Genomic DNA, 20,695 nt, shown 5'->3' on the forward strand with positions numbered 1-20,695 from the left:
CGAAGAGCTACAATTGATGGAAACCCAACATAGTGGATCACCCACGTCAACACTACTCTGAAGAATGGTGATGGCAGCATTATGTCACTATATCATCAGCAGGGACTCACTTATTTTATTTTATATATGATTATTTAAATTCTAGTAAGATTTGTTTTAGGAAGCATATCAAGATTGATGTTAATATAGATGGAGCAAAGCACTGGTATATTTTAGATGAAAACCTGCTTTAGATCTAAAACTGGGCCATATAGCCAGCTTTCAGCCAGGCACTGATCTCAAGCATAAGGACAAAGCTACTATGGAATGGCTTGAAAATAAGAAAGTGAATATCCTTGAGTGGCTCAGTCAAATATGCCATGGAAAGCCATGAAAACTGCTGTCTTTTAGTGATTGATCAACAGCACATTGACCAAGCAAATCTACCAAAAAAGAAAAAAAATGGTACCAAGCAGGTAGGCAAAGTTGGTAGAGACTTACCCAATAACACTTATGGCTGTAATCGCTGCCAAAGATCCAGCAAATAGTTCTCAAGTTTGAATACTTATGCAATCAACATATTTCATTTTTTCTCTTTAGTTTTTGCTGATGTTTACCCCATCTTATCTTATCATTAGAAGTCTTCAACTGAGCTTTCAGGTTTTGAATAAGTTTTAAGTGCATATAAATTAAAAAAAAACATTTAGTAATTTCACTAAATGACATCATATGACATCAGCAGTTTGAATACTTTTCTACAGCATAGTACTGCATGTAGAAAACCATGAATAAACTTAAACTGTTACTCTTTAATGTAGTCATCTGCTGTACCAAGATATTCAGAAAATGAATACCAAAATAGTTTGAAATATTTTAAATAGCAATAGATGAACAATAATTAGCATTTGTGTTTCTATTAACTCAAGTAAAAAGCCAGCCATTTATTTAGCAGAACAGGTAGTACCCAAAGACACAGTGATAACACTTAACCTGTATTTTTGACCACCAGATGTTGAGCTAATATAGGCAATTTGTATTAAACAAGAGAAAGGCCATATCACATTTTAGTGCATACTTACTGTAGGTAGATTTTAAAAAAGAAACTATACCGAAATATATTCAGGTTTCATATGAACTAGTCATATTATTTTACATAAAACAGTCAATTTCAATTAATATTTTTTCCATATGCCTATGCTGAACAGAAATATTGAACTAGTTCTATGCTAGAGTTGGCTACTCAAGCCAACTCTATTAACTAACTAAAGTGGTATGGTCAATTTCACTGAAGTGACTAAAGGCTATTTTCTAGTGTATAGCTAACCTTACCTAGTTCAGCAATGCTCACTGATTATTCACACTATCAATTGTACCTTGAAATCATTTGGAGCCTATTCATTTATTACTCAAGGAATGCTTTATTTACATATTAAGGTGTTGCACTTAATATTAATGGCAACACTTTGAAAACTTAAATCTTGTGATACAATAACTAAATGTATTTTGAAAACTCACAGATGAAAGGGAACTCTTAAGTTAACTCTTAAGATACATATCAAAATTAAGCAAATGTTAAGTATTAACTTCATGGCTTAAAATAAAAAATCCAAATTTATCATCCCCTTCATCCTTTTTGCACTGTCATTGGCCAGCTGTTGCGAGCCAAAAGTACTTGTTCATTTGAAGCATGTCTTGACAAGATTTACATTTTTGTGAAGAATGGAACAGACCCAAGAATTTGATATACCCTGTCCTATTTAACTCAAGAGTCATTTGAAGAATGCTCCTGGAGTTTACTAAAGCAGTGAATTAAAGTTTACTTTTGCAGTTTCATCACTCCTAAAGTGCAAAGTACTATATAGAGAGTAGCATAGACTTCTAATCTTTAGCTCTTTTGAGTTATTCCCACCTGATTTTGAAAAGATTGATTAGCATGAATTTGGGAAAATGCCCTATCGTAGAATGTTTTGCATCATTTTCTTTAATTCTTTCCAAACATATATATGTGAATATTGTGATGCCAACAAGTGGAATAACAGGCTAATTCCAAATGAATTTATAGTGCCTTGAAAAAGTTGTCAATGTTGTCCCTTGTTTAACTTACACATGAAGTATGCACATTTTTTTAAATTATTTTTTTTAATCAAAGCTTCAGATGCACAAACAGAACACCTTTAAAGGTAAAAAAAGGTTAATGTCAGCAAAAAACTGTAAACAAAAATAAAATTTGTTGATTACATATTACAATTAGAGCTGCAAATGACTTTGGATAAATCCCAACTAACTTTGCACATGGGCATGATGTGAGTTTCTTCCATTTTTCTTTGCAAATGTGCTAACACATTGTTAGTCACTTACTCCCACAAAAACCATGTACTGTATACACATATAATTCTACAAAATGGGCCATTGTTGCAAGAAGGAGAATAATAACTATTGCTTGATAGGTTAATGAAAAAATAAGTATCCTTTTACATTTTAAATTCAATTCTTTCATTTTTAATTTCAATTCTTTCACCTTCACTAGGTTCATTTGCATCTTCAGACAATGCTGCTGATTTTTGCTGATCAACTAATCAACTGATCTATATCAAAATAAATGGAAGAGGAAGCTTGGCCTTTAAACAAACCATTTAATTCCTGATTCAAGGAAGATCAGTAAAGAGTTTCATTTTCTTTTTAATGTCACAATTCAGCACGGTTCTGAAGGGGGGTGGCTGAAAATCTAAACATCTGTTCTGTGATCATTAAAATGGTTTAATTGGCTGCCAATTTTCAAGTGTTTATTGGCAAAGCTTCTCCATTATCTGCTCATCTCTTAGATCGTTGAGCTCTGAACAGACCCCTGTGCTCTAGGACAATTGGAGGGACAGAGAAAGGAAGGTAGAAAAAAAGAGTGATACCTGTCTCTCAAGCTGCTCTCTCTTCGTAATGGACAGAGGGGCATCAAAGGGTTTCTCCTCCTTCTCTGTCTCTAGGGTGGTGTGTGTTTTTGTCACAGCTCCCGCAAGTGGGTCCAGGAACACGTACTTCTTATATCTAGTTTGACAGAGAGTGAAGTGACAGAAATACATGGAAATATGACTCAATAAAGGGCTATCTGGCTACAGGGTACTTTCAAAATAAAGCCCAGGTGCTTAATTTAGTTATTGTATGTCAGCTGTAGGCACAGACACAGTTTTCTTCATGAGTTGTACAAAACCAGCTGATTTGACTTGGCGACATTTCAGTTCATTCAAAGAGCACATAAAAAAGTACAGAAATATTTTAAAATGTTGATGCAGTGTGACTGAAACAGACATTTACTTAATAAGAAAGGCACAGAATCAATCACTGTCTAGACAGTGCTACAGAGCCTCAAAAGACAGATACCATAGCTAGTGAAAACAAAAAGAGAATGAAGAAGAACAAAATAAAAGCAGATAAAAGAATGATAATAGAGGATGCAAACAAAATGACAAGGCAGCAGGAACTGTCTGAAAAAGACATGTTTTCCTGATTCCAAAAGGGATATCTTCTGTCATGGGTTGTGCAGTGTAGGTTTGCTGTACGTTATTGATGCCGTTTGGATGCTGAGAAGTAGTAGGCTTGCTAGTGAGATTTTTTATCATCATGATAAGGCCTTAATGCTGTTGCAGCCACTCGAGAGTGAAAAACAACCAGACAAGATTAACTCCAATTTTTCTAACACTAACCGAACCATGACAGTTAATGTACACATACAGTATGCAACAATGTTGCCTTTTCCAGGTTTTAAGACAAAAAAGTGGGAAACGGAGACCAAAGATCCGGTGGATAAAATATTAATAATAATTAGACCATTACTACTGCTGTGACACAATTAGAGTGCTAATTTCAATCTAATACAGTTAATTCAGAGAGAAAGTGATTTATCTTTAATTGAACAGCTGTTTGTCTGCCACTAGTCCTGGAAACATTCAAAAGCAGCTTAGAATGCCTGAAGCAGCTCCATTACCGTGAAATGGGGCTTATAGATTGTCTGCCAAACAAGCCGTGCTTGATTTGCCCATTTTCTGATTATGAGGATAAGAATGAAAGGTTTCTCTTTATTAGCTTTTGTTCATTTTGATCAAATAAGACCATTTCATCAAGTCCTTTGCCATAACTTTGAGGGACAAGTATGCATAGTGCAAACTTTCCCAGACTGCAAACTTAAAGGGCACACCTTTTGTGGTTGTACCCTTCCTGTAAACCATTTCTTGGACTGACTACTTAGAAACGTGCTACAAAATTAATTGTTACAAAGGAGAATTGCTATTACTTCTTGTAATGTTGCACACAGAGTCATTAGCTCTCCTCAACTGCCACACCAAATCAATACCAGACGCAGTCTTTTATGGATACAGTGATAGGGATCACAAAATTGACATTCTAGGAGGGAGATGTGACAAACAACACTACTTTGATATGCTCTTGAGCTTGAAGTCCTTCAGGCTCCACATATATTGAACAAAATCACATTTAATTTATTAATGTATGACTTCAACCAAGCTTACAGGTTCTCTGTGGTGTTAAAGAGGAGCAGTGAGCTGACTGAACTGATGTTCCTGGGCAGGCTCCCCAGTCCTTCCTCTGTTTCATCCTCTGAGTGTCTCTTGGCATTTACACACATGGGAAAGTACATCAGCTTCTCCTGTGGAAAGAGTAAAAGATTATTCTCCAGAGAAAATCACATCTCACTGCTGGCACAAACACAGATACAGGAAGAGTCCCTTTTGAATGGTGAAATTTACATGGGTGAAATCAAAACATGGGAACACATACTGTATGCATCTTATGTGGTATTGTTTTATTTGTTCTTCCTGCTAAAATTGAGCTTCGTGTTGCATTTTTGTTTTAAACTCAAAAATGTATAATCCCTGATTCAGACGGATGTTAGAAACAGCAGCACCCCTTTAGAAAGTACATAACCTCCCTTTGCGTAAGACCTGCTGTCAGCTTCGATCTCCGTCAAGGCAATCCAAAGGCTGAATTAACACACGCCAGCACTTTGGCATCAGCTGCAAGCTCAGCAGCTTAGCATTTGTTTTCCATTCATTTTTTATCAGGGCTTTTTTCTCTTACATGCCTTTCCATCAACCTCCATTCATGCAAAATTGATATGACTAAGGGGAATAGGACCTTTTTTAAGGATGTTCCTTAATAAAAGCACTGAGAAAAACACTTCTTGGATGCTCCTTTCGAACAACACATCACAAGAGGCTCTTGATCATTTCAGGCATTATTTTCCTTTTCTGAAGACAGCTTCTGAGACAACTGAGACAAAATAAATGTCTAAATGTCCTGGGAAATGAGAAAAGCCAGTAGGTTCTAGACAACCAGCTGCTGTGTCACTTAAAGAGGCTTGAAAAATTGTTAGGAGTTGTTAATGGTGAGTTAACACAGAAAAGTGTTCTGGACAAGTTTGATGTACAAAGTTTTGACTTGATGGACAAGTTTGTGTTTATATTGAAGAATGTACAGTAGATCAAAATCAGCAGAAAATAATAGTAACTATTCAAAAATAAGAAAGGTTACAAACAAGAGGCTCATCAACCCCAAAGACCCCATAAAGCCTTTTTCTTGAAAGAAACCTTCAACTTTCTTGAAAGCCCAAGCCTTAACATGGCTTTACCTTTCGGGTAAAAAAATGCCTCCTGTTCTTGGTTTTACATGCACATTTAGCGTGTTCTGTACTTGTGCCCTCGTGTGGTTCATGTTTCACTATTCATTCTGAAGAAATCTGCTTGGTTGACTTTATCAATGCTTTTGAGGATTCTGAATACTTGTATCAGGTTCCCTTATAGTTTTCTCTGATCAACACTGGAAAGTTTAAGTTCCTTCAGCTTGGCAGTGTACATTCCCTTAAACCCCATAATATATCTGGTTGCTCTTCTCTGGACTGACTCCAGTATTCTTTTTCATAAAATGTTGACCAGAATTGTATGCAACATTCTAAATAAGGCCTAACCAGTGTGTTATGATTTTTTATAAAATCACCCTTTTTAAATTCTGTGTTTAACTGTATAAATAGTATTGTGTATAACCTTTTTGCTTCCCCACACTGTCTAGATTTAAATGATATGTCAACATAAAACCATTTAATAAGTTCCTACTTCTAACTCAGTGTTTCACATTTTGTTTTTTTTGTTTTTTTATCACCTGCATGTAAAACCTGGCACTTGTCTTTATCTGTCGGGTGTTTGCAAAGTCTTGAATTATATGTCAATATTTTTGGATATCATTTGCCACATCTACAGTGTTTGCTATTCTTCCTAGTGTGGTACTCTCTGTAAACGTAACTAGTTTGTTGTTAAAAATATACTTGATTTCAGATCCTTTGTATAAATTAAGAGGAGCAGTGGTCCTTATATAGATCCCTGAGGAAAATAAGTTCAAAATGTGGCTATTAAAAGATCCAAAACACAACATTTTGTAGCCAGAATTGACAGAAAGTCTACCTGAAACATCCACATTAAACAAACAGCACATAGTAGGTATGAAGGAATGTTGTGGTTTAAAGCCTTCATATCAGACAAGAAAAAAAATGAAATTGTCAAGAAGTGGTACTAAAAATATAAAGTTTGATTGAAACACAACTTTAAACTTTCAGTTTCAAGGGAAAAGGATATCTGAGAAGTAAAAAAAAGTGAAGGACTGTCAAAACAGTATAAAAATGTGGGTTATTTGCACTAGTCTCACCAGCCACAAGACTAAACCTGCTGAAATGACATGAGATGATATGATTGGAGTGAAAAATAATGACAAAGACAGGCAGAGATACACTGATAAAGTTCTGGAAACCACTGCTCAGCATATGCAGCTGAGAGCTTTCATACTCTTTCTTTAGAGTAATCTCCATGCAAATCAAATTAATAATTTTTGTTACTAAATAACAAAAATAAAAGAAAGCTCTCAGGAGGTAGATGGTGCAGGAGGTACAGTAACAATTTGTAACAGAGGTCTGAGAGTTCAGAAAACATATTTAACTCTGAAATGTGAACCCAACAATTTAGATTCAATAACGTATACCTGAAACGATCTGGAATGAACTCTTAAAAATCAAATAAATTAGAAGCAGTTTTGTTTTTTAATATAAGTTTTTCATTATGATGTTAAGGGAAGAAATCTTATCTGGTGAAGTGATTTGTAGGTCACTGAAGTGAAATTGTAGGTACGAATCCCTGTCTTTTTCCTTGGATCAGCCTAAATATTTGCATGAGCATGTGAAAAGTCCATCTTCTCTTCCACTTTTCCAATGAATCACAGGCTTTCAAACAAATGAACTGTATGGGATACTACATGAACATATGTAACTAGTCTTCAGGGATTAAAAATTCTGTTTCAAGATTAACCATCAAAGAGAGCCGACCAGAGCATGGCGTCTGCTCAGCTTTTATCAAAAGCAGATGGCAGTTAATAAAAAGAAAATTACTATGAAACACACGTATAAGAGGACAAAAATTCAATTAACTCCTATTAATTAACCTTTGGTCTCCTGAAAACACTTTTCCTTGTGCTCTGTAGGAGATGGAAGAAATAAAAACTTCTGCTGCTTAGCAACGGTGCTAAGCACAAATAGGAATGGAACACTCAAAAAACTGCTTTAAAGCAACTAAGGGTCTAACATTAAAATTTCCTTAAAACAAGCATCCTACTGACATTCAAACTATAGTGAACATATAATCCTTTAATATTATCCAGTAGTACGTTAGCATAAAGACACAATCTCGGACTTCTGACTGACTTCTTTGTTAGACATAATTAATGTATGGGAGTTAACAAGTATTAGCCATGGATATTTTGGGCAGATGCTATAATATAATGAGACAATAATATTGGGAGAAACTATAAATAATAACTTTGATGAAATTGAATTATGAGCTTCAATAAATACTGTTAGCAAAGAGAAGGTTGAAGCCCATCACAGCAGATTAGTTACATAGTCTATACTAAATTAAAAAATGTAATTGGAAGCAATGTGATTAGGTGTACCTGTGTTCTGTTTAAAAGCATTTTGAATTTTGCATATATTAGTTGGATATCACAATTTAGTTTATACATATTCCCTCTCAGTTAAGGAGGAACTGTGACACTATTTTTATATTTCAGGGTTAGAAAGAATTGGCATTGATGAGTGCATTTCAAACCACAGTGAAAATGTAAAATGTACTGTACACAGTAATCTATACAACCTTGAATTTACATTACAAAGTAGAATACATTTCCAGGTATGGGCAACACCTGGATTCAGAACGAGGCAACAAAACTTCTAGTGATGTGAAGGGGCCCTATTACATTTTAAACATCCATTACATTGTAACGCATTGTACCCCTATCATTTAATCCAACAGAAATATTGCGCTCGACTTCAAGATGGTTTTGCCGACAAATATAGCTTACTTGTTAGTTCTGCATGCAAATCATGTTGGAACATTTCTGTGGTGAATTGTTTGCTGCACAACCTGTACTAATTCACTCTTATATCACATTGCATTAGTTCTTACAGTGAGTATTGAGCAAGAAGGGGCGTGTCACAAAATTAGACAAAATGGAGACCATACAGTACTTTCACAAAGTACACGAGTTTGCGCTTAAATCGGAATTTGTACAATTTCGTGATACTGTAAATTAATTTATTTTGTTACCGAGATTAAATAACTGGTCTGAGAAACTGGGACTGCAGATCCACCTTAATTGAACTGCATGTACACTGCATAAAAAATAACAAACCACTACACAATTACCTGTAAAATCTGTTTAGCCGATTTTGAAGTAACCTGAATAATCTAACAATAAGTGCCTCGTTCATGTGAGGACAGTCATCATCCTAAGCATTAAGCTTACCTTGAATTTTTGTAGATAACTTTTAAATGAATCACTCAGAATTAAACAAGTTGTGTGTTAACATGCACTTTTTGACCCCATGTAACCCTTGGAACTCATCTAACAAATTTGCACTCTTGGAAACATTCAAGAAGAAGTGAAGAGGAATTAAGAAAAAAAATAGAACACAAAATGAGCAATGCTGTACTTACAAAAGTTAGCAATTTCTTCAGCAGCACATAATTTGGTAGTCGATACATAAAAATGTTAGTAGATCTTTAAATAATTTATTACTTTCCCAACTCTATCAAAAAAGGCAGAGCAAGTGGGAAAGTAACGAACCGTTACCATGCAGAGAACTATTGCTTCTGATGGTTTAATATTTATAGTTCCATCCAACTTTGACAGTTCTAATGATAAGCGAGAACACTCATAATCACGGGTGCACTGACTATAAAAATTGAGAGAGTTTACACTCAAATCTTTTTTGGCAACCACAATGATAATTGTTTAGCAACCAAATTCTGGCTTGCATAATGAGTAGTTTTATAAAATATCACCTCCAAGAGGATAATTTAATCTTTATATAACTCTAGGTAATATGACTAGAAAGGATTATTCTTAATTGCTGTTTAATATTAACAGAAGCCATTATGGGCTTAAATATTTTTTCATGAATCATGTACAAAAAAGAAATTGCTAAAACAGACATAAAATGAGTCAGTTGGTAAAAACAAATGTACTGCTCTAAATTGCTTACACTTCTGAGTGTAAACTGCTATTTATTTATTAGCACATATTACAGCAATATTAGAGCAGCAGTAAGCAATGTAATTATCTTTGTAATCCCAAGCTTCACAAATTGCACATTGACATATTCTAAATAGAATGGATCCCAGTTGGCACTAACTCCTGCATTTGCAAATACCCTTAAAAAAAATCTCATAATACTAATATAACCACACAATCCCATTACTGCCTCCCACAACCACTGCAGAAGTAGAGTCAAGAGAAGTTACTTTTAAAAACTGTATTAATTTTACATTGACTGTATTTTTATTTTATAATAATTTTATAATATTTTTTCCAAAAGTGAACATACTCAGTTTGCACCACTTAAACATGACACTCAGCCCAGTAATTCACCATAAAAACAGAACTAACAACTGCAAGATACTGTATCCTATAAAGACAGTACAGTCATTAATACACATAAGATAAAGCAGTGTGCTGAAAGCAGATATCTCAGGAAAATTAGGTTACATTTTTTTTACAATGAGGTTTTGAGGGAGGAAAAGATTTCAGTGGGAATGGGTTACAGGAAAAGTCTGTAAATGGTATAAGCTGGCACGCTGAAAGGATACAAACAAGCCGAAACATGACACTCTAGGTTAGAGGTCTGACTGACTCTTATGGTGCTTTTAAATTGAAAGTTACATACATAGTAAATCATGCGTGTTCAATGGTTTAGCAGAAGCATACTATACCAAAAGGTACTGTAACACCATAAATATAACTACCGTATATATCACATTCTAACCTGGAGCACTGACGTAAGTGTGGGATCATCAGATGGGCAAAGAAACAAACTTTAACTGTGACAGACTTCTTTCAGCCTCAGAACTGTTCCAAGTATGGCTATTTCAATAGACAGGAAATGATAGGTGGTATCGTTTTAGTTAATTGTTCTAATTAATTATTAACAGAGTGCTGCAGAAAATAAAGCCCAACAACAAATGTAACAACATCTGTCACTGACAAAAGATAAATATCTCAGCAGTTTTTACCAGATGATTTTTCATGTTTTATTCTACAAGGTTTCTGACTGAAGACATGAATTATAAATAATGCCTTAGGTATTAAATGAAAAAAATAACAAAGGCAGCAAAGAAACATGGATGTTATTGAAACCTCAGAGATCAGCACAAATACTAGTACCCAATCTGATATTTTAGTTACCTGTCTCACTTAAATGGCTAGTATCTGATGCTAAAACAGATATGCCTAATATTTGTGGTTCAGTTATTTAAATGTACTGATAAAACCTAGGGCTAAAGCTCTGATATCATATTAAGAATAACAGAAAAAACTGTAAGATTAGTTTTCCGAGACTTATCATACACCAAGAATAGTTTGTTTTCACATTTTTTAATAATCGCATTAACACTTTTAATTCCTCTTTCTAGATCTTCACACTAACATCATATGCTCTGTTGTACGTATGAATTTAGCTTAATATACACATTGTGCCAGAACTGCAAATATTTAGAATCTTATTTGATTTCACTCCAAATTTAAATGATATAATGTTAACTGAGCTGTACCAGGTAGTTACAATAAAGCAAAAAACACAAGAGACTAATTTTCTACAGTTTTTATTAACAGGCTATCATGGCAGTGATGTTCAATCAACTGGTGCTATCTTAAACAATATCCATACATCATCTCCATCTGTGCTATTCTGAGATCCCAATCTGCTGGTGTGCAAAGTCAGCAGCAGGTGGCACTATAGAACAAAGATCGCCTTAACCCTTCCTGAGTTCCTTTATGGCTTCCAGGCTGCAGAATTAATTGTGTCCGGGGTAACAGCTGCGCAGGCCATAGGCATCCTACCAGAATTGACTTTGATGACTTTTGAAGTCTAAGCACTCTAGTAAGGTGGCCCTTGCATTACATTGTCTGCTAAATAATCATATTGCATAAGGTACAAACTATATGACAGAGTGCAGAGTGCCTCTTTCCTCTTCTTGAACCTAACAGCTGGGCTGGCTAACATGGCTATGGGACACTTGGGGGCATAATTAGGAAGAATGCCAGACATGTGACTGTCTACAAGACAGGAGCTTTTAGGCACAGTAGCAATTATTTGGCTACAGATTAATGAATGTCTATCCTCTACTGAACTGTTCTGACAGGTCATATTCAGCTTTTGGCTTTTTGGTTGCAAGAAAATCAGTACAAATGGATGCACATGTAATACTTTTTATCCTGTGTAGCATAAGAAGAAACAAGCATTAGTTTTACCCCCAATACTCCACTGTCTATACAAGCAGCTGAAGGTAAACAAATGCCAACAGAAATAAGAGGGAATTGTGCACCTGGGCAAGACTAGACCCCTTTCGCACTGTAGATTAACTTGTCAAGATCTCTACCTCTGATATGGGATTATGTGCAGCAGCACTGTGCCGTTAAAAAATCATTAAACATTAAAAATCTTGTCATTTAAATAGAGGCCTTAGCCTGTACATATTTTTCCATTCAGATGCTTCTCAGAGAAAGACTATGATTCCTACACAGAATAATCCATCCATTTTCTAACTGCTTCATCCACTTAAGGAAGGCAGGGAAGCCTGAGTCTATCCCAGCAAGCTATGGGTGCAAGACTGGATACACCCTGGATGGGACACCACAGGATAGACAAACAGACACAGACACGCACACACTCACGCCAGGGTCAGTTCTGTCAGAAGCCAATTAACCCATCAGCATGTTTTTGAACTGTGGGAGTAAACTGGAGCACCCAGAGTACCCAAAACCAAACTCCATATATCCAGACTAACAGACAGTCAACTGATAAAACAGTTAGCATTTTGAAATCTTAATCTTGTACAGTACTCCCTTTTGACATTAAGCTGTTTGACCCTCTACCATCTGGAAAACAGTACTGGAGCATTCGGGCCCGGACTACCAGACTCATGAGACAGTTTTTACCCCAGCACTATCAAACTATTAAACTCCCAGCCTCTCTCACCTGCGATCTGAACCTCACAGTGCCTTCTCTCTTACCAAAACTCAAACACACACTGAAATCTACCTCTACCTCACATGTCAAGAAGCTCACTCCCCATAATTTTCTATCCTTTATTTAATTCTGTTGATGCACTGTATGATTTTGCACATCTGATGTTGTTTTGCATATTACCTGTTACCTGTTGTTGTTTTGCACATTACCTGTTCTCTGTCTTTCTTTTCTTATACAATTGTATTGTTGTTTTTATTGTACTTTTTACCATCCGAGAACTAGCTTAATAGCATTTCGTTATACCATATACCTGTATATGAGTATAATGACAATAAACTTGAAATTGAACTTGAAGCTGTATTTTTCCATTAATTTTCATTAACAAAGTGACAGAAACTGTTACCAAAATTTTATCATGGAAAAAAGTTACCTATCACAGACTGCATGCAGGAGAAGAAGATTAAGTAAAGAATGTTGTTTTCCAGGTGTACCTGCAGTGCTTTATCATCCAGAGGTTTGTGTTTGCCCTGCACTTTATAACGAGGGCGTTTCTGTGCTGCTGGGTCACTGGCTCCTGCAAAGATGGAGCAGTAGTCTCGCATCTTGTCTGGAGCAGGATACTTGGCACTAGAAAATACCTATCAAAAGATGGAAAAAAAAACATTTTAATTTCTTATTTATCAATCACTAATAATTGTCAGTATTAATATAGTGCTTTTTATCCCACAGTGTTTCATATGTCGGATAGGACCAAAATCCACCAGTTACCAAGGTAGAACATGATAACCATTATACACCTGCTGCCCTACTAAGTCAGCAGATCACTGAAGAAGTAAGAAATTACTTCTCCAATTGAATTAAGGGGACCTTTACAGTATGTAAGCCATTGTACAAAGCAGAATTTTGTAAAAGTTCTACTCTTATGCATAGTGCACTGAGATTATGTAGTCACGACCTTGGTTTAACATCTTACCTACAGGATCATACCTCTTACGGCACATACTGTACAGTGCAGTCTGTAAGTATTTATACAGTGACACAATTTTTGTTGTTTTGGCTCTGTACTCCAGCACATTGGATTTGAAATAAAACACTGACTCTGAGGTTAAAGTGCAGAATGTCAGCTTTAATTCCCTTTTTATACATAGTCCCCCCATTTTAGGGGACCAAAAGTAATTGGAAAATTGGCTGCTCAGTTGTTTCTTGGCAAGCTGTGTGTTGTTGCATCGTTAGTTCAAGCACAATAGAGCTAACAAAAGGTCTAGAGTTGATTCTAGATGTGGCATTTGCATCTGGAGTCTGTTGCTGTGAGGACCAAGGACATGAGGACCAAAGAAGTGTCAATGCCAGTAAAGCGGGCCATCATGGGGCTGAAAAATCTGGATAAATCAATCAGGGACATAGCCAAAACCTTAGGTGTGTCAAAATCAACTGTCTGGTACATTGTTAAGAAGCAAGAATGCACTAGTGAGCTTAGCAATAGCAAGCGACCTGGTAGACCACAGGAGACCACAGTAGTGGATGACCGAAGAATACTTTCAATCTTGAAGAAAAACCCCTTTTCAACTGTTGAACACATCAGGAGCACTCTGCAGGATGTAGGCATAGATGTGTCAAAGACTACCATAAAGAGAAGAATACACCAGCATAATCTCAGAGGGTTCACCACAAGATACAAACCACTGGTAAGTAAGGCCACAGAAAGGCCAGGTTACAGTTAGCTAAAAAGTACATAAAAAAGCCCCTAGATTTCTGGGACAAAGCCTTCTGGACAGATGAGATAAATATTAACCTGCCCCAGAGTGATGGAAAGAGGAAAGTGTGGAGAAAAAAAGGAACTGCTCATGATCCAAAGAACATCACCTCATCTGTGAAACATGGTTGAGGTAGTGTCATGGCTTGGGCATGTATGGCTGCCAGTGGAACTGGCTCACTTGTCTTTATTGATGATGTGACTGCAGATGGCAGCAGCAGGATGAATTCTGAAGTGTACAGAAGCATCTTATCTGCTCAGATCCAACCAAATGTCTCAAAACACTCATTAGACGGGGCTTCACTTTGCAGCAGGACAATGACCCCAAACATACTGCTAAAGCAACTAAGGAATTTTTCAGGTCCAAAAAGTGGAATGTTTTTGATCGGCCAAGTCAATCACCTGACCTGAATCCCATTGAGCATGCATTTCACTTACTGAAGACAAGACTGAAGGCAAAAAGCCCCGAAACAAGCAGGAACTGAAAATGGCTGAATTATATGCCTTTCAGAGCATCTAAGGAAGATACCCAACGTCTGGTGATGTCTATGGGTCGCAGAATTATGGCAGTCATCAGTTGCAAAGGATTCGCCAAATTGTATTTAAGATTATGTTAATGTGTCCAATTACTTTTGGACCCACGGAATGGGGGGGCTATATATAAAAAGGGCTGTAATTCCTATATGGATCACCCAATATACTGTAGATGTAAATACCCTTGGATTAAAGCTGACATTCTGCACTTTAACCTCATAGTCAGTGTTTTATTTCAAATCCAATGTGCTGGAGTACAGAGCCAAAACAACAAAAATTGTGTCAGTCTAAATACTTACAGACTGCACTGTATGTGCCATAAGAGGTATGATCCTGTAGGTAAGATGTTAAACCAAGGTCGTGACTACATAATCTGAATGCACGGTGCACAAGAGAAGTTTTACAAAATTCTGCTTTGTACAATTTGCTTTGTACAACAAGTTAGATTTAGCTCATGTTTAATTAACACTGCTTGCCATTGAGTAAACACTTTAAAACAACAGTAAATTCAACTGAACTTTTTAAGAGGTTCATTTTTTACTGCTAGATTAAATTAAATGACTTATTTCCTAATTACAAATGACTTGTTTCTTATGGTACAAAAGTATGATAACATATCCTGTTACTTCATTCTTTTACAAAGTATGCAGAATGATCTGTTACAAAATATCTTGTTTTGAAGACATACTGTTCAATTAAAATATATGTCAGTCTATTAATGTAAAAAATAAAAAGTAAAAGTAAGAATGGCTTTAAAGTTATCTCCGGCAGGCTATGGTGGGTGAATTGTTTTATTGAATTCTGACCACTGACAAAAAAAAAAAGTTTAGTTCTTTCATTTCAGCAATCCCACAGAGTTTGTGTTTCTAAGAGAAGCCTGTGCAGGAACACACTTACATCACATCACATTGTTACCTTAGTGGCCTTCTTGCTGCCCTTAATTTTATCAATACGGGCCTGGGCTAGGTGGATACGATCTGTCACTGCCTGGAGCTGGGTTCGGTTCTTCTCCACACTTTGGGAAACCCTGGAAAAGGAGTGAGAGATGCCAATTTTCAAGACATCAAAATGTGAAGGAAAAAAGCACAAAAGTTCTGGCTTACAGGAAACCCACGGGAGACTTAAGACAACATTATAACAGAGAGCACAGGTTAAAGCACTTAGTTAAGGGACATGTTCAAAGCATAGCTCTGCTCTCTGATAAACTCTGTGTGAAGCATGACAGAAAGTTTCTTAAATGTACAAAAACTGTAGAACGTTGATCCTAAGGGCTCTTTTGAAGATTAAAATTCACCCGCTTAACTGGTTGTCACAATGGCTTTTCATATTGGCATTTTTTCTCTTTCCGTAAAGATAAGTGAAAGCAGCATCCTAGAGGAAAGCCAGCTTTTGGTGAATCAGACCTGAAACATCTCAATTGTTTTTTGGGCAGAGCGGTGGCTCTGTGGCTAAGGATCAAAATCCTGCAGCCGGCATAGGAATCCTACTCTGTTGGGCTCCTGAGCGAGGCCCTTAACCCCAACTGCTCCAGGGGCGCCGTACAATGGCAGACCCTGCTCTCTGACCCTAGGCTCTCTCCCTATCTGTGTGTCTGTCATGGAGAGCAAGCTGGGGTATGCAAAAAGATAATTCCTACTGCAAGAAATTGTAAAGGGTTAATAAAGTAATGTTAATGTTAAAAAAAAACATTTAGGACTCGGTGTCTATCATTTTCAATCTCAAGCACTCTGGCTTTTATTTATTTTGTTTAAAGTAAAAAAATAATACAGAAAAGTGGATTTTATAATAACTTTATATATTGAAGCAAGAATAGTGTTAAGTGCAATAAAAAACAAGTAATTATATTTGGGTTGTGTCACCTGACAGCTGTTAATCAGAAAACCATGGCACTGGAATGTGGAATAAGCCACTGAGTTCATTTAAAAATATTTAGATGCTGTAAATGATGCTGTAAAAGTTGTAAATCACAAGAATCCATATACTATAGCTATGACTCTTGGCAGATTTGGAGAGACTAATAAAATGGTTTTATATGTCATTACAGTACAATCAGGAAGTTACTGCACAGCACATTTACAGCACAGCCCCACCAACTGCACATCACTGCAACTCAAGCTTTTATCAGTGCAGCCCAATGACCTTACTGACCATTACAGCATATTCCTTTACCAGCAGTGCACCACCACAGCCTGCAAAGATTACTTACTACTTATTATGGAAAATTAAATACCTTTTCTGTCTTACCAGTACACAGGTAGCTACTGTTTAGTTGTTTGTTTGATTGCAGACCACTTATTGTAGAGCTGCATTACAATCACTGCCATTTTGCAAAACAGCCTTTGTATAAATGACACAGACAGCAAATACACAATTTCCATACTGTATTTCAGCAATGGCAATCCAACAGAATGAATGTTAAGAACAGTTTTATACCATTATTTAGGAGAGTAATAGTAGTAAGTAAAGAAAATGAGAACTGCTTTCTTCTCTTCCACTGATTGGTCAAACTTATAGCTGCTGAGGTAAAATTATTTGAACTAAAAGTAAATAAAGACCTATTAAGACTAGAAAGATATGACACACTTCCTTTTCACTTTGGTTAATCAACGATCACAAAATAAAGAAATTTTAAGCATTAATAATATCCCCTATTCACCTACTGCATTCTTTCCCAGAGGGCAACCATAACTTAAAAAGCAAAGCCCTTCCTTTTTAAAAACAATAGTAAATTGCTGCTGATTCAGACTGATTTCCTTTCATGACAACGTGCTTTAATCATCCAGGTTTCTCTTTGGAAATATTTTAAAATGCAAACCTTGGTTTTGAGGAAAAGCTTAAAAGCCACTATCAAAGACATAAAGCTCAGCGCTTACAAAATGTGCCACAATTTACTGAGCCATTCATCTCAAAAGGCCTTGTATGTTGCTATCACACAGAAAAAAAGCTGAAGGAGGACAACAATTAAACAAAAAAACTGCCATAAGACAGGCCTGGAATGAGGCAAAGGAGACCTGCAGAGAACTGATCAGTTTTAAGCTCCTACTTCAAAACAGGCCAGGAGGCAAACCTGACAGCTCACTCCAAAGTATGAAGCATGAATACAGCCACTCAGCCAGTCATCTTTATGAATAATCCTTCACTTAACTTTCATCCCATAAGACTAGACACCCCAAAAATACTAAGCCTAAGATTTCTTTAAGAAGGAATTTATTTAGGAAAATATTAACATCCCTCCCTTACTCTGGAATAATTAAATATAGAATTCTGTGGCACAGTCTTCACGCGTGTACGATTGAATATGCTCTATAGCTGGAGCCCAGAAAAACACAGGAGCATGTTCTGCTGACAACCTAAGCAGTTCTTTCTCCTAGGACAAGATTTCAGAAACTATTACACAAGAAATATGTCACTGACACAACACACTACTCAAAGGATCAGAAACAAACTTAACCAATAAACCTCTATGAACCGTTTTATATCCTTTGTGATAATTCATATATCCTGGAATTTAATGTTAAACTACTGTACAACAGCTCTGTTTAAAATAGTTAAATAGGAAGTATGCTTTTAAACAGTGGTTTTCAGGCCTCAATCAGGCAGTGGATAATGTTAATGTCTCAGATAGTACTATCAGCATTGCTGTATGTAATATTTTTTCTTAAACCCACAATAACACCAGAGGTAGGAAAGAGAGGAAGAATATTCCTTTATGTCAGTAAAGAAATAAAACGTTTGTCCTGTGTTTTAAACCTACTGTATGAAATTACTTTAAAGCAGGAAAGGTAAAGGTCACATTAAATGTATTTTAAGTTGCAATTTAAGTGACAATATCCAGGTTGTTGTACAATCTTCTGTAAGTTACTCAATTACTTTCAAATAACTCTCAAGTTTAAAAACCCATAAAAGATTAATAAAGCCTTTTATTTACATTCTTTCAATATCTACTGTACATTTGCTTATTCTGTATCAAACAGCAGCACGTTCAGTATGAAAGCCACATTGATTGAAGGTTGGCAGGTTTCAGCTATCTCTTGTTGACTGCATTGGCAAGTAGGACCCACATGCATTCTATTGGACTCATGTCATGAAAAAACTACTAACTAACTACTGTGATGTCTTGGAGGACACAAACATGACACAGACACCAATAACTGGTGACAACACACCAGTTGTCAGTCAGGAAAACTAAGACGACAAACTAACTTAAGGTTCTTCTACTAAATACCAGGGACAACTAATCTGCCACAGATCTGTTTATCTTGTGGGAAAACACCTTCTGTTCAAAAACAACAAAAAAAAGGACTTTACAGACTCACAACCCATATATCCTTGGTGGATTTGTATTCTGTTCAGCATCCTCCTGCAGCCTTTCCTCAATTTAAGCCTTTCACATGGATCTTTAGGTTTCTGCCATATGCAGTTCTTTTCTCTTGTTTCAGGTCTTCAAGTTGTTATATTGCTCTTTACATATTTGGGTCTAGTCAAGGCATCCTTTTCCTCTAGCCTCAGGTCTTACTGTGGTGCATTTCCTTCTCTCTGTCTCAGGAGGCTATAACCGTTCTAGCAATACACTGTGTGCTGGAATTCTCTCGTAGTCATCTTCATGCAGGAAAAGGTATTCATTATTATTGTAATTATTGTATCCTTTAAGGACAATGCCCCTCACAGCATCACACTAGATAAAAACAAGATTCTGTCATATAGTATCTCCCATTGCGCATACCTATAATCCAACATGGCATTCCTGGTAAAGGTCATGGCAACCTGGAGTCCCAGGGGTATAAGGCACTAGGTAAGGCCATACCTGGAATGGGATATTAGTCCTCTGCAGGGTCCAGCATGTCTTTGGATGGTTGGAGGAAACTAAAGTACCCAGACAAACCCACATGAACAGAGGGTGAGAACGCAAACCCCGCACAGAAGGCCCACCAGTCTTGAATCAAACCAAGGAATCGAGAGCTGACAGGCCGCAATGCGAAGGACACTGCCACTGTGCCACTCTACTAAAAAAAAACATATGTTTTGAAACTGTAATTGTTAGTTGACTGCTCTCATATTTAAACTGACTCATTGTCAATCTCACTAAAGGTAACCCAGTAAATAATTATGAAGAATTCAAAGAAGAGGCGTGAAGCAAAAAAATTTCTCTCCAGTCAACAGGGGTCTGCAACCTAATCGGGTTCTGTGTGACTAAATGAGACACCAACACATTTGCAACCAGTAATGTAGGTCAGGTGTCAACTTGCTCTCTTCATATGCAATGATGCTGAGGACTCTTATTTTCCAAAGCTTGGTTTGGCTGGAAAAGATCCTTGTGATTCTTCCAGTTGTTGCCATAGAAACCAATTCAATCGCTTTAAAGCTCCTTTAAAACACAGGATTAATATCAACACATATATTTGTGCAGGGAATTTATCTGTTATTTAGGTAGCTGTTATTACAGCATAAGATTCATTTAATGGACTTCCCTGTCTCCTAAAATGAACTGCTCTTAGTTTTTTCATATACACTTTGCAGAACTGACTATTGAGACATTTGAATATGATTTTATCACGGAGCAAGGCAGGTACCTATGCCTATGACCCAGCAAGTTCCAAATTTGAGCAGATGCTTGACTAGATATGTCCTTCTTAAATTACCACATTTTGTCGCATGGAACAGTTTTTCATTTAATTTTTCATCACAAACAAGTTTTGAGGCACACACTCAAATTTTTAACCAGCAGCCTTTCATTCTCTTTCTCCATGAGGAATGGCAAGTAAGACAAGTTAAATAATATTAATAGATGCATTACATAACATGACAACTGAGCTGTCTCTCCGGGAAACACACTTCAACTATCTCCTAACAGCACGCATAAA

At 36.4% G+C, this 20,695-nt stretch overlaps 1 protein-coding gene across 1 annotated transcript in view; it reads right to left on the reverse strand.

Moving 5' to 3' along the window:
* The window catches only part of washc1 (WASH complex subunit 1), a 70,293-nt gene that overhangs the window by 13,921 nt on the left and 35,677 nt on the right, over nucleotides 1-20,695 (reverse strand). The window contains exons 3-6 of the mRNA XM_088646981.1: nucleotides 15,750-15,861; nucleotides 13,039-13,185; nucleotides 4,497-4,633; nucleotides 2,883-3,018 (exon numbers count right to left, since the gene is read on the reverse strand). Of these exons, the coding sequence (XP_088503107.1) occupies nucleotides 2,883-3,018; nucleotides 4,497-4,633; nucleotides 13,039-13,185; nucleotides 15,750-15,861 (532 nt within the window). The remainder of the gene's footprint in view (nucleotides 1-2,882; nucleotides 3,019-4,496; nucleotides 4,634-13,038; nucleotides 13,186-15,749; nucleotides 15,862-20,695) is intronic.

Source organism: Lepisosteus platostomus, chromosome 9 (genome assembly GCF_059453375.1).
Source record: "Lepisosteus platostomus isolate fLepPlt1 chromosome 9, fLepPlt1.hap1, whole genome shotgun sequence".
NCBI classification, from domain to species: Eukaryota; Metazoa; Chordata; class Actinopteri; order Semionotiformes; family Lepisosteidae; genus Lepisosteus; species Lepisosteus platostomus.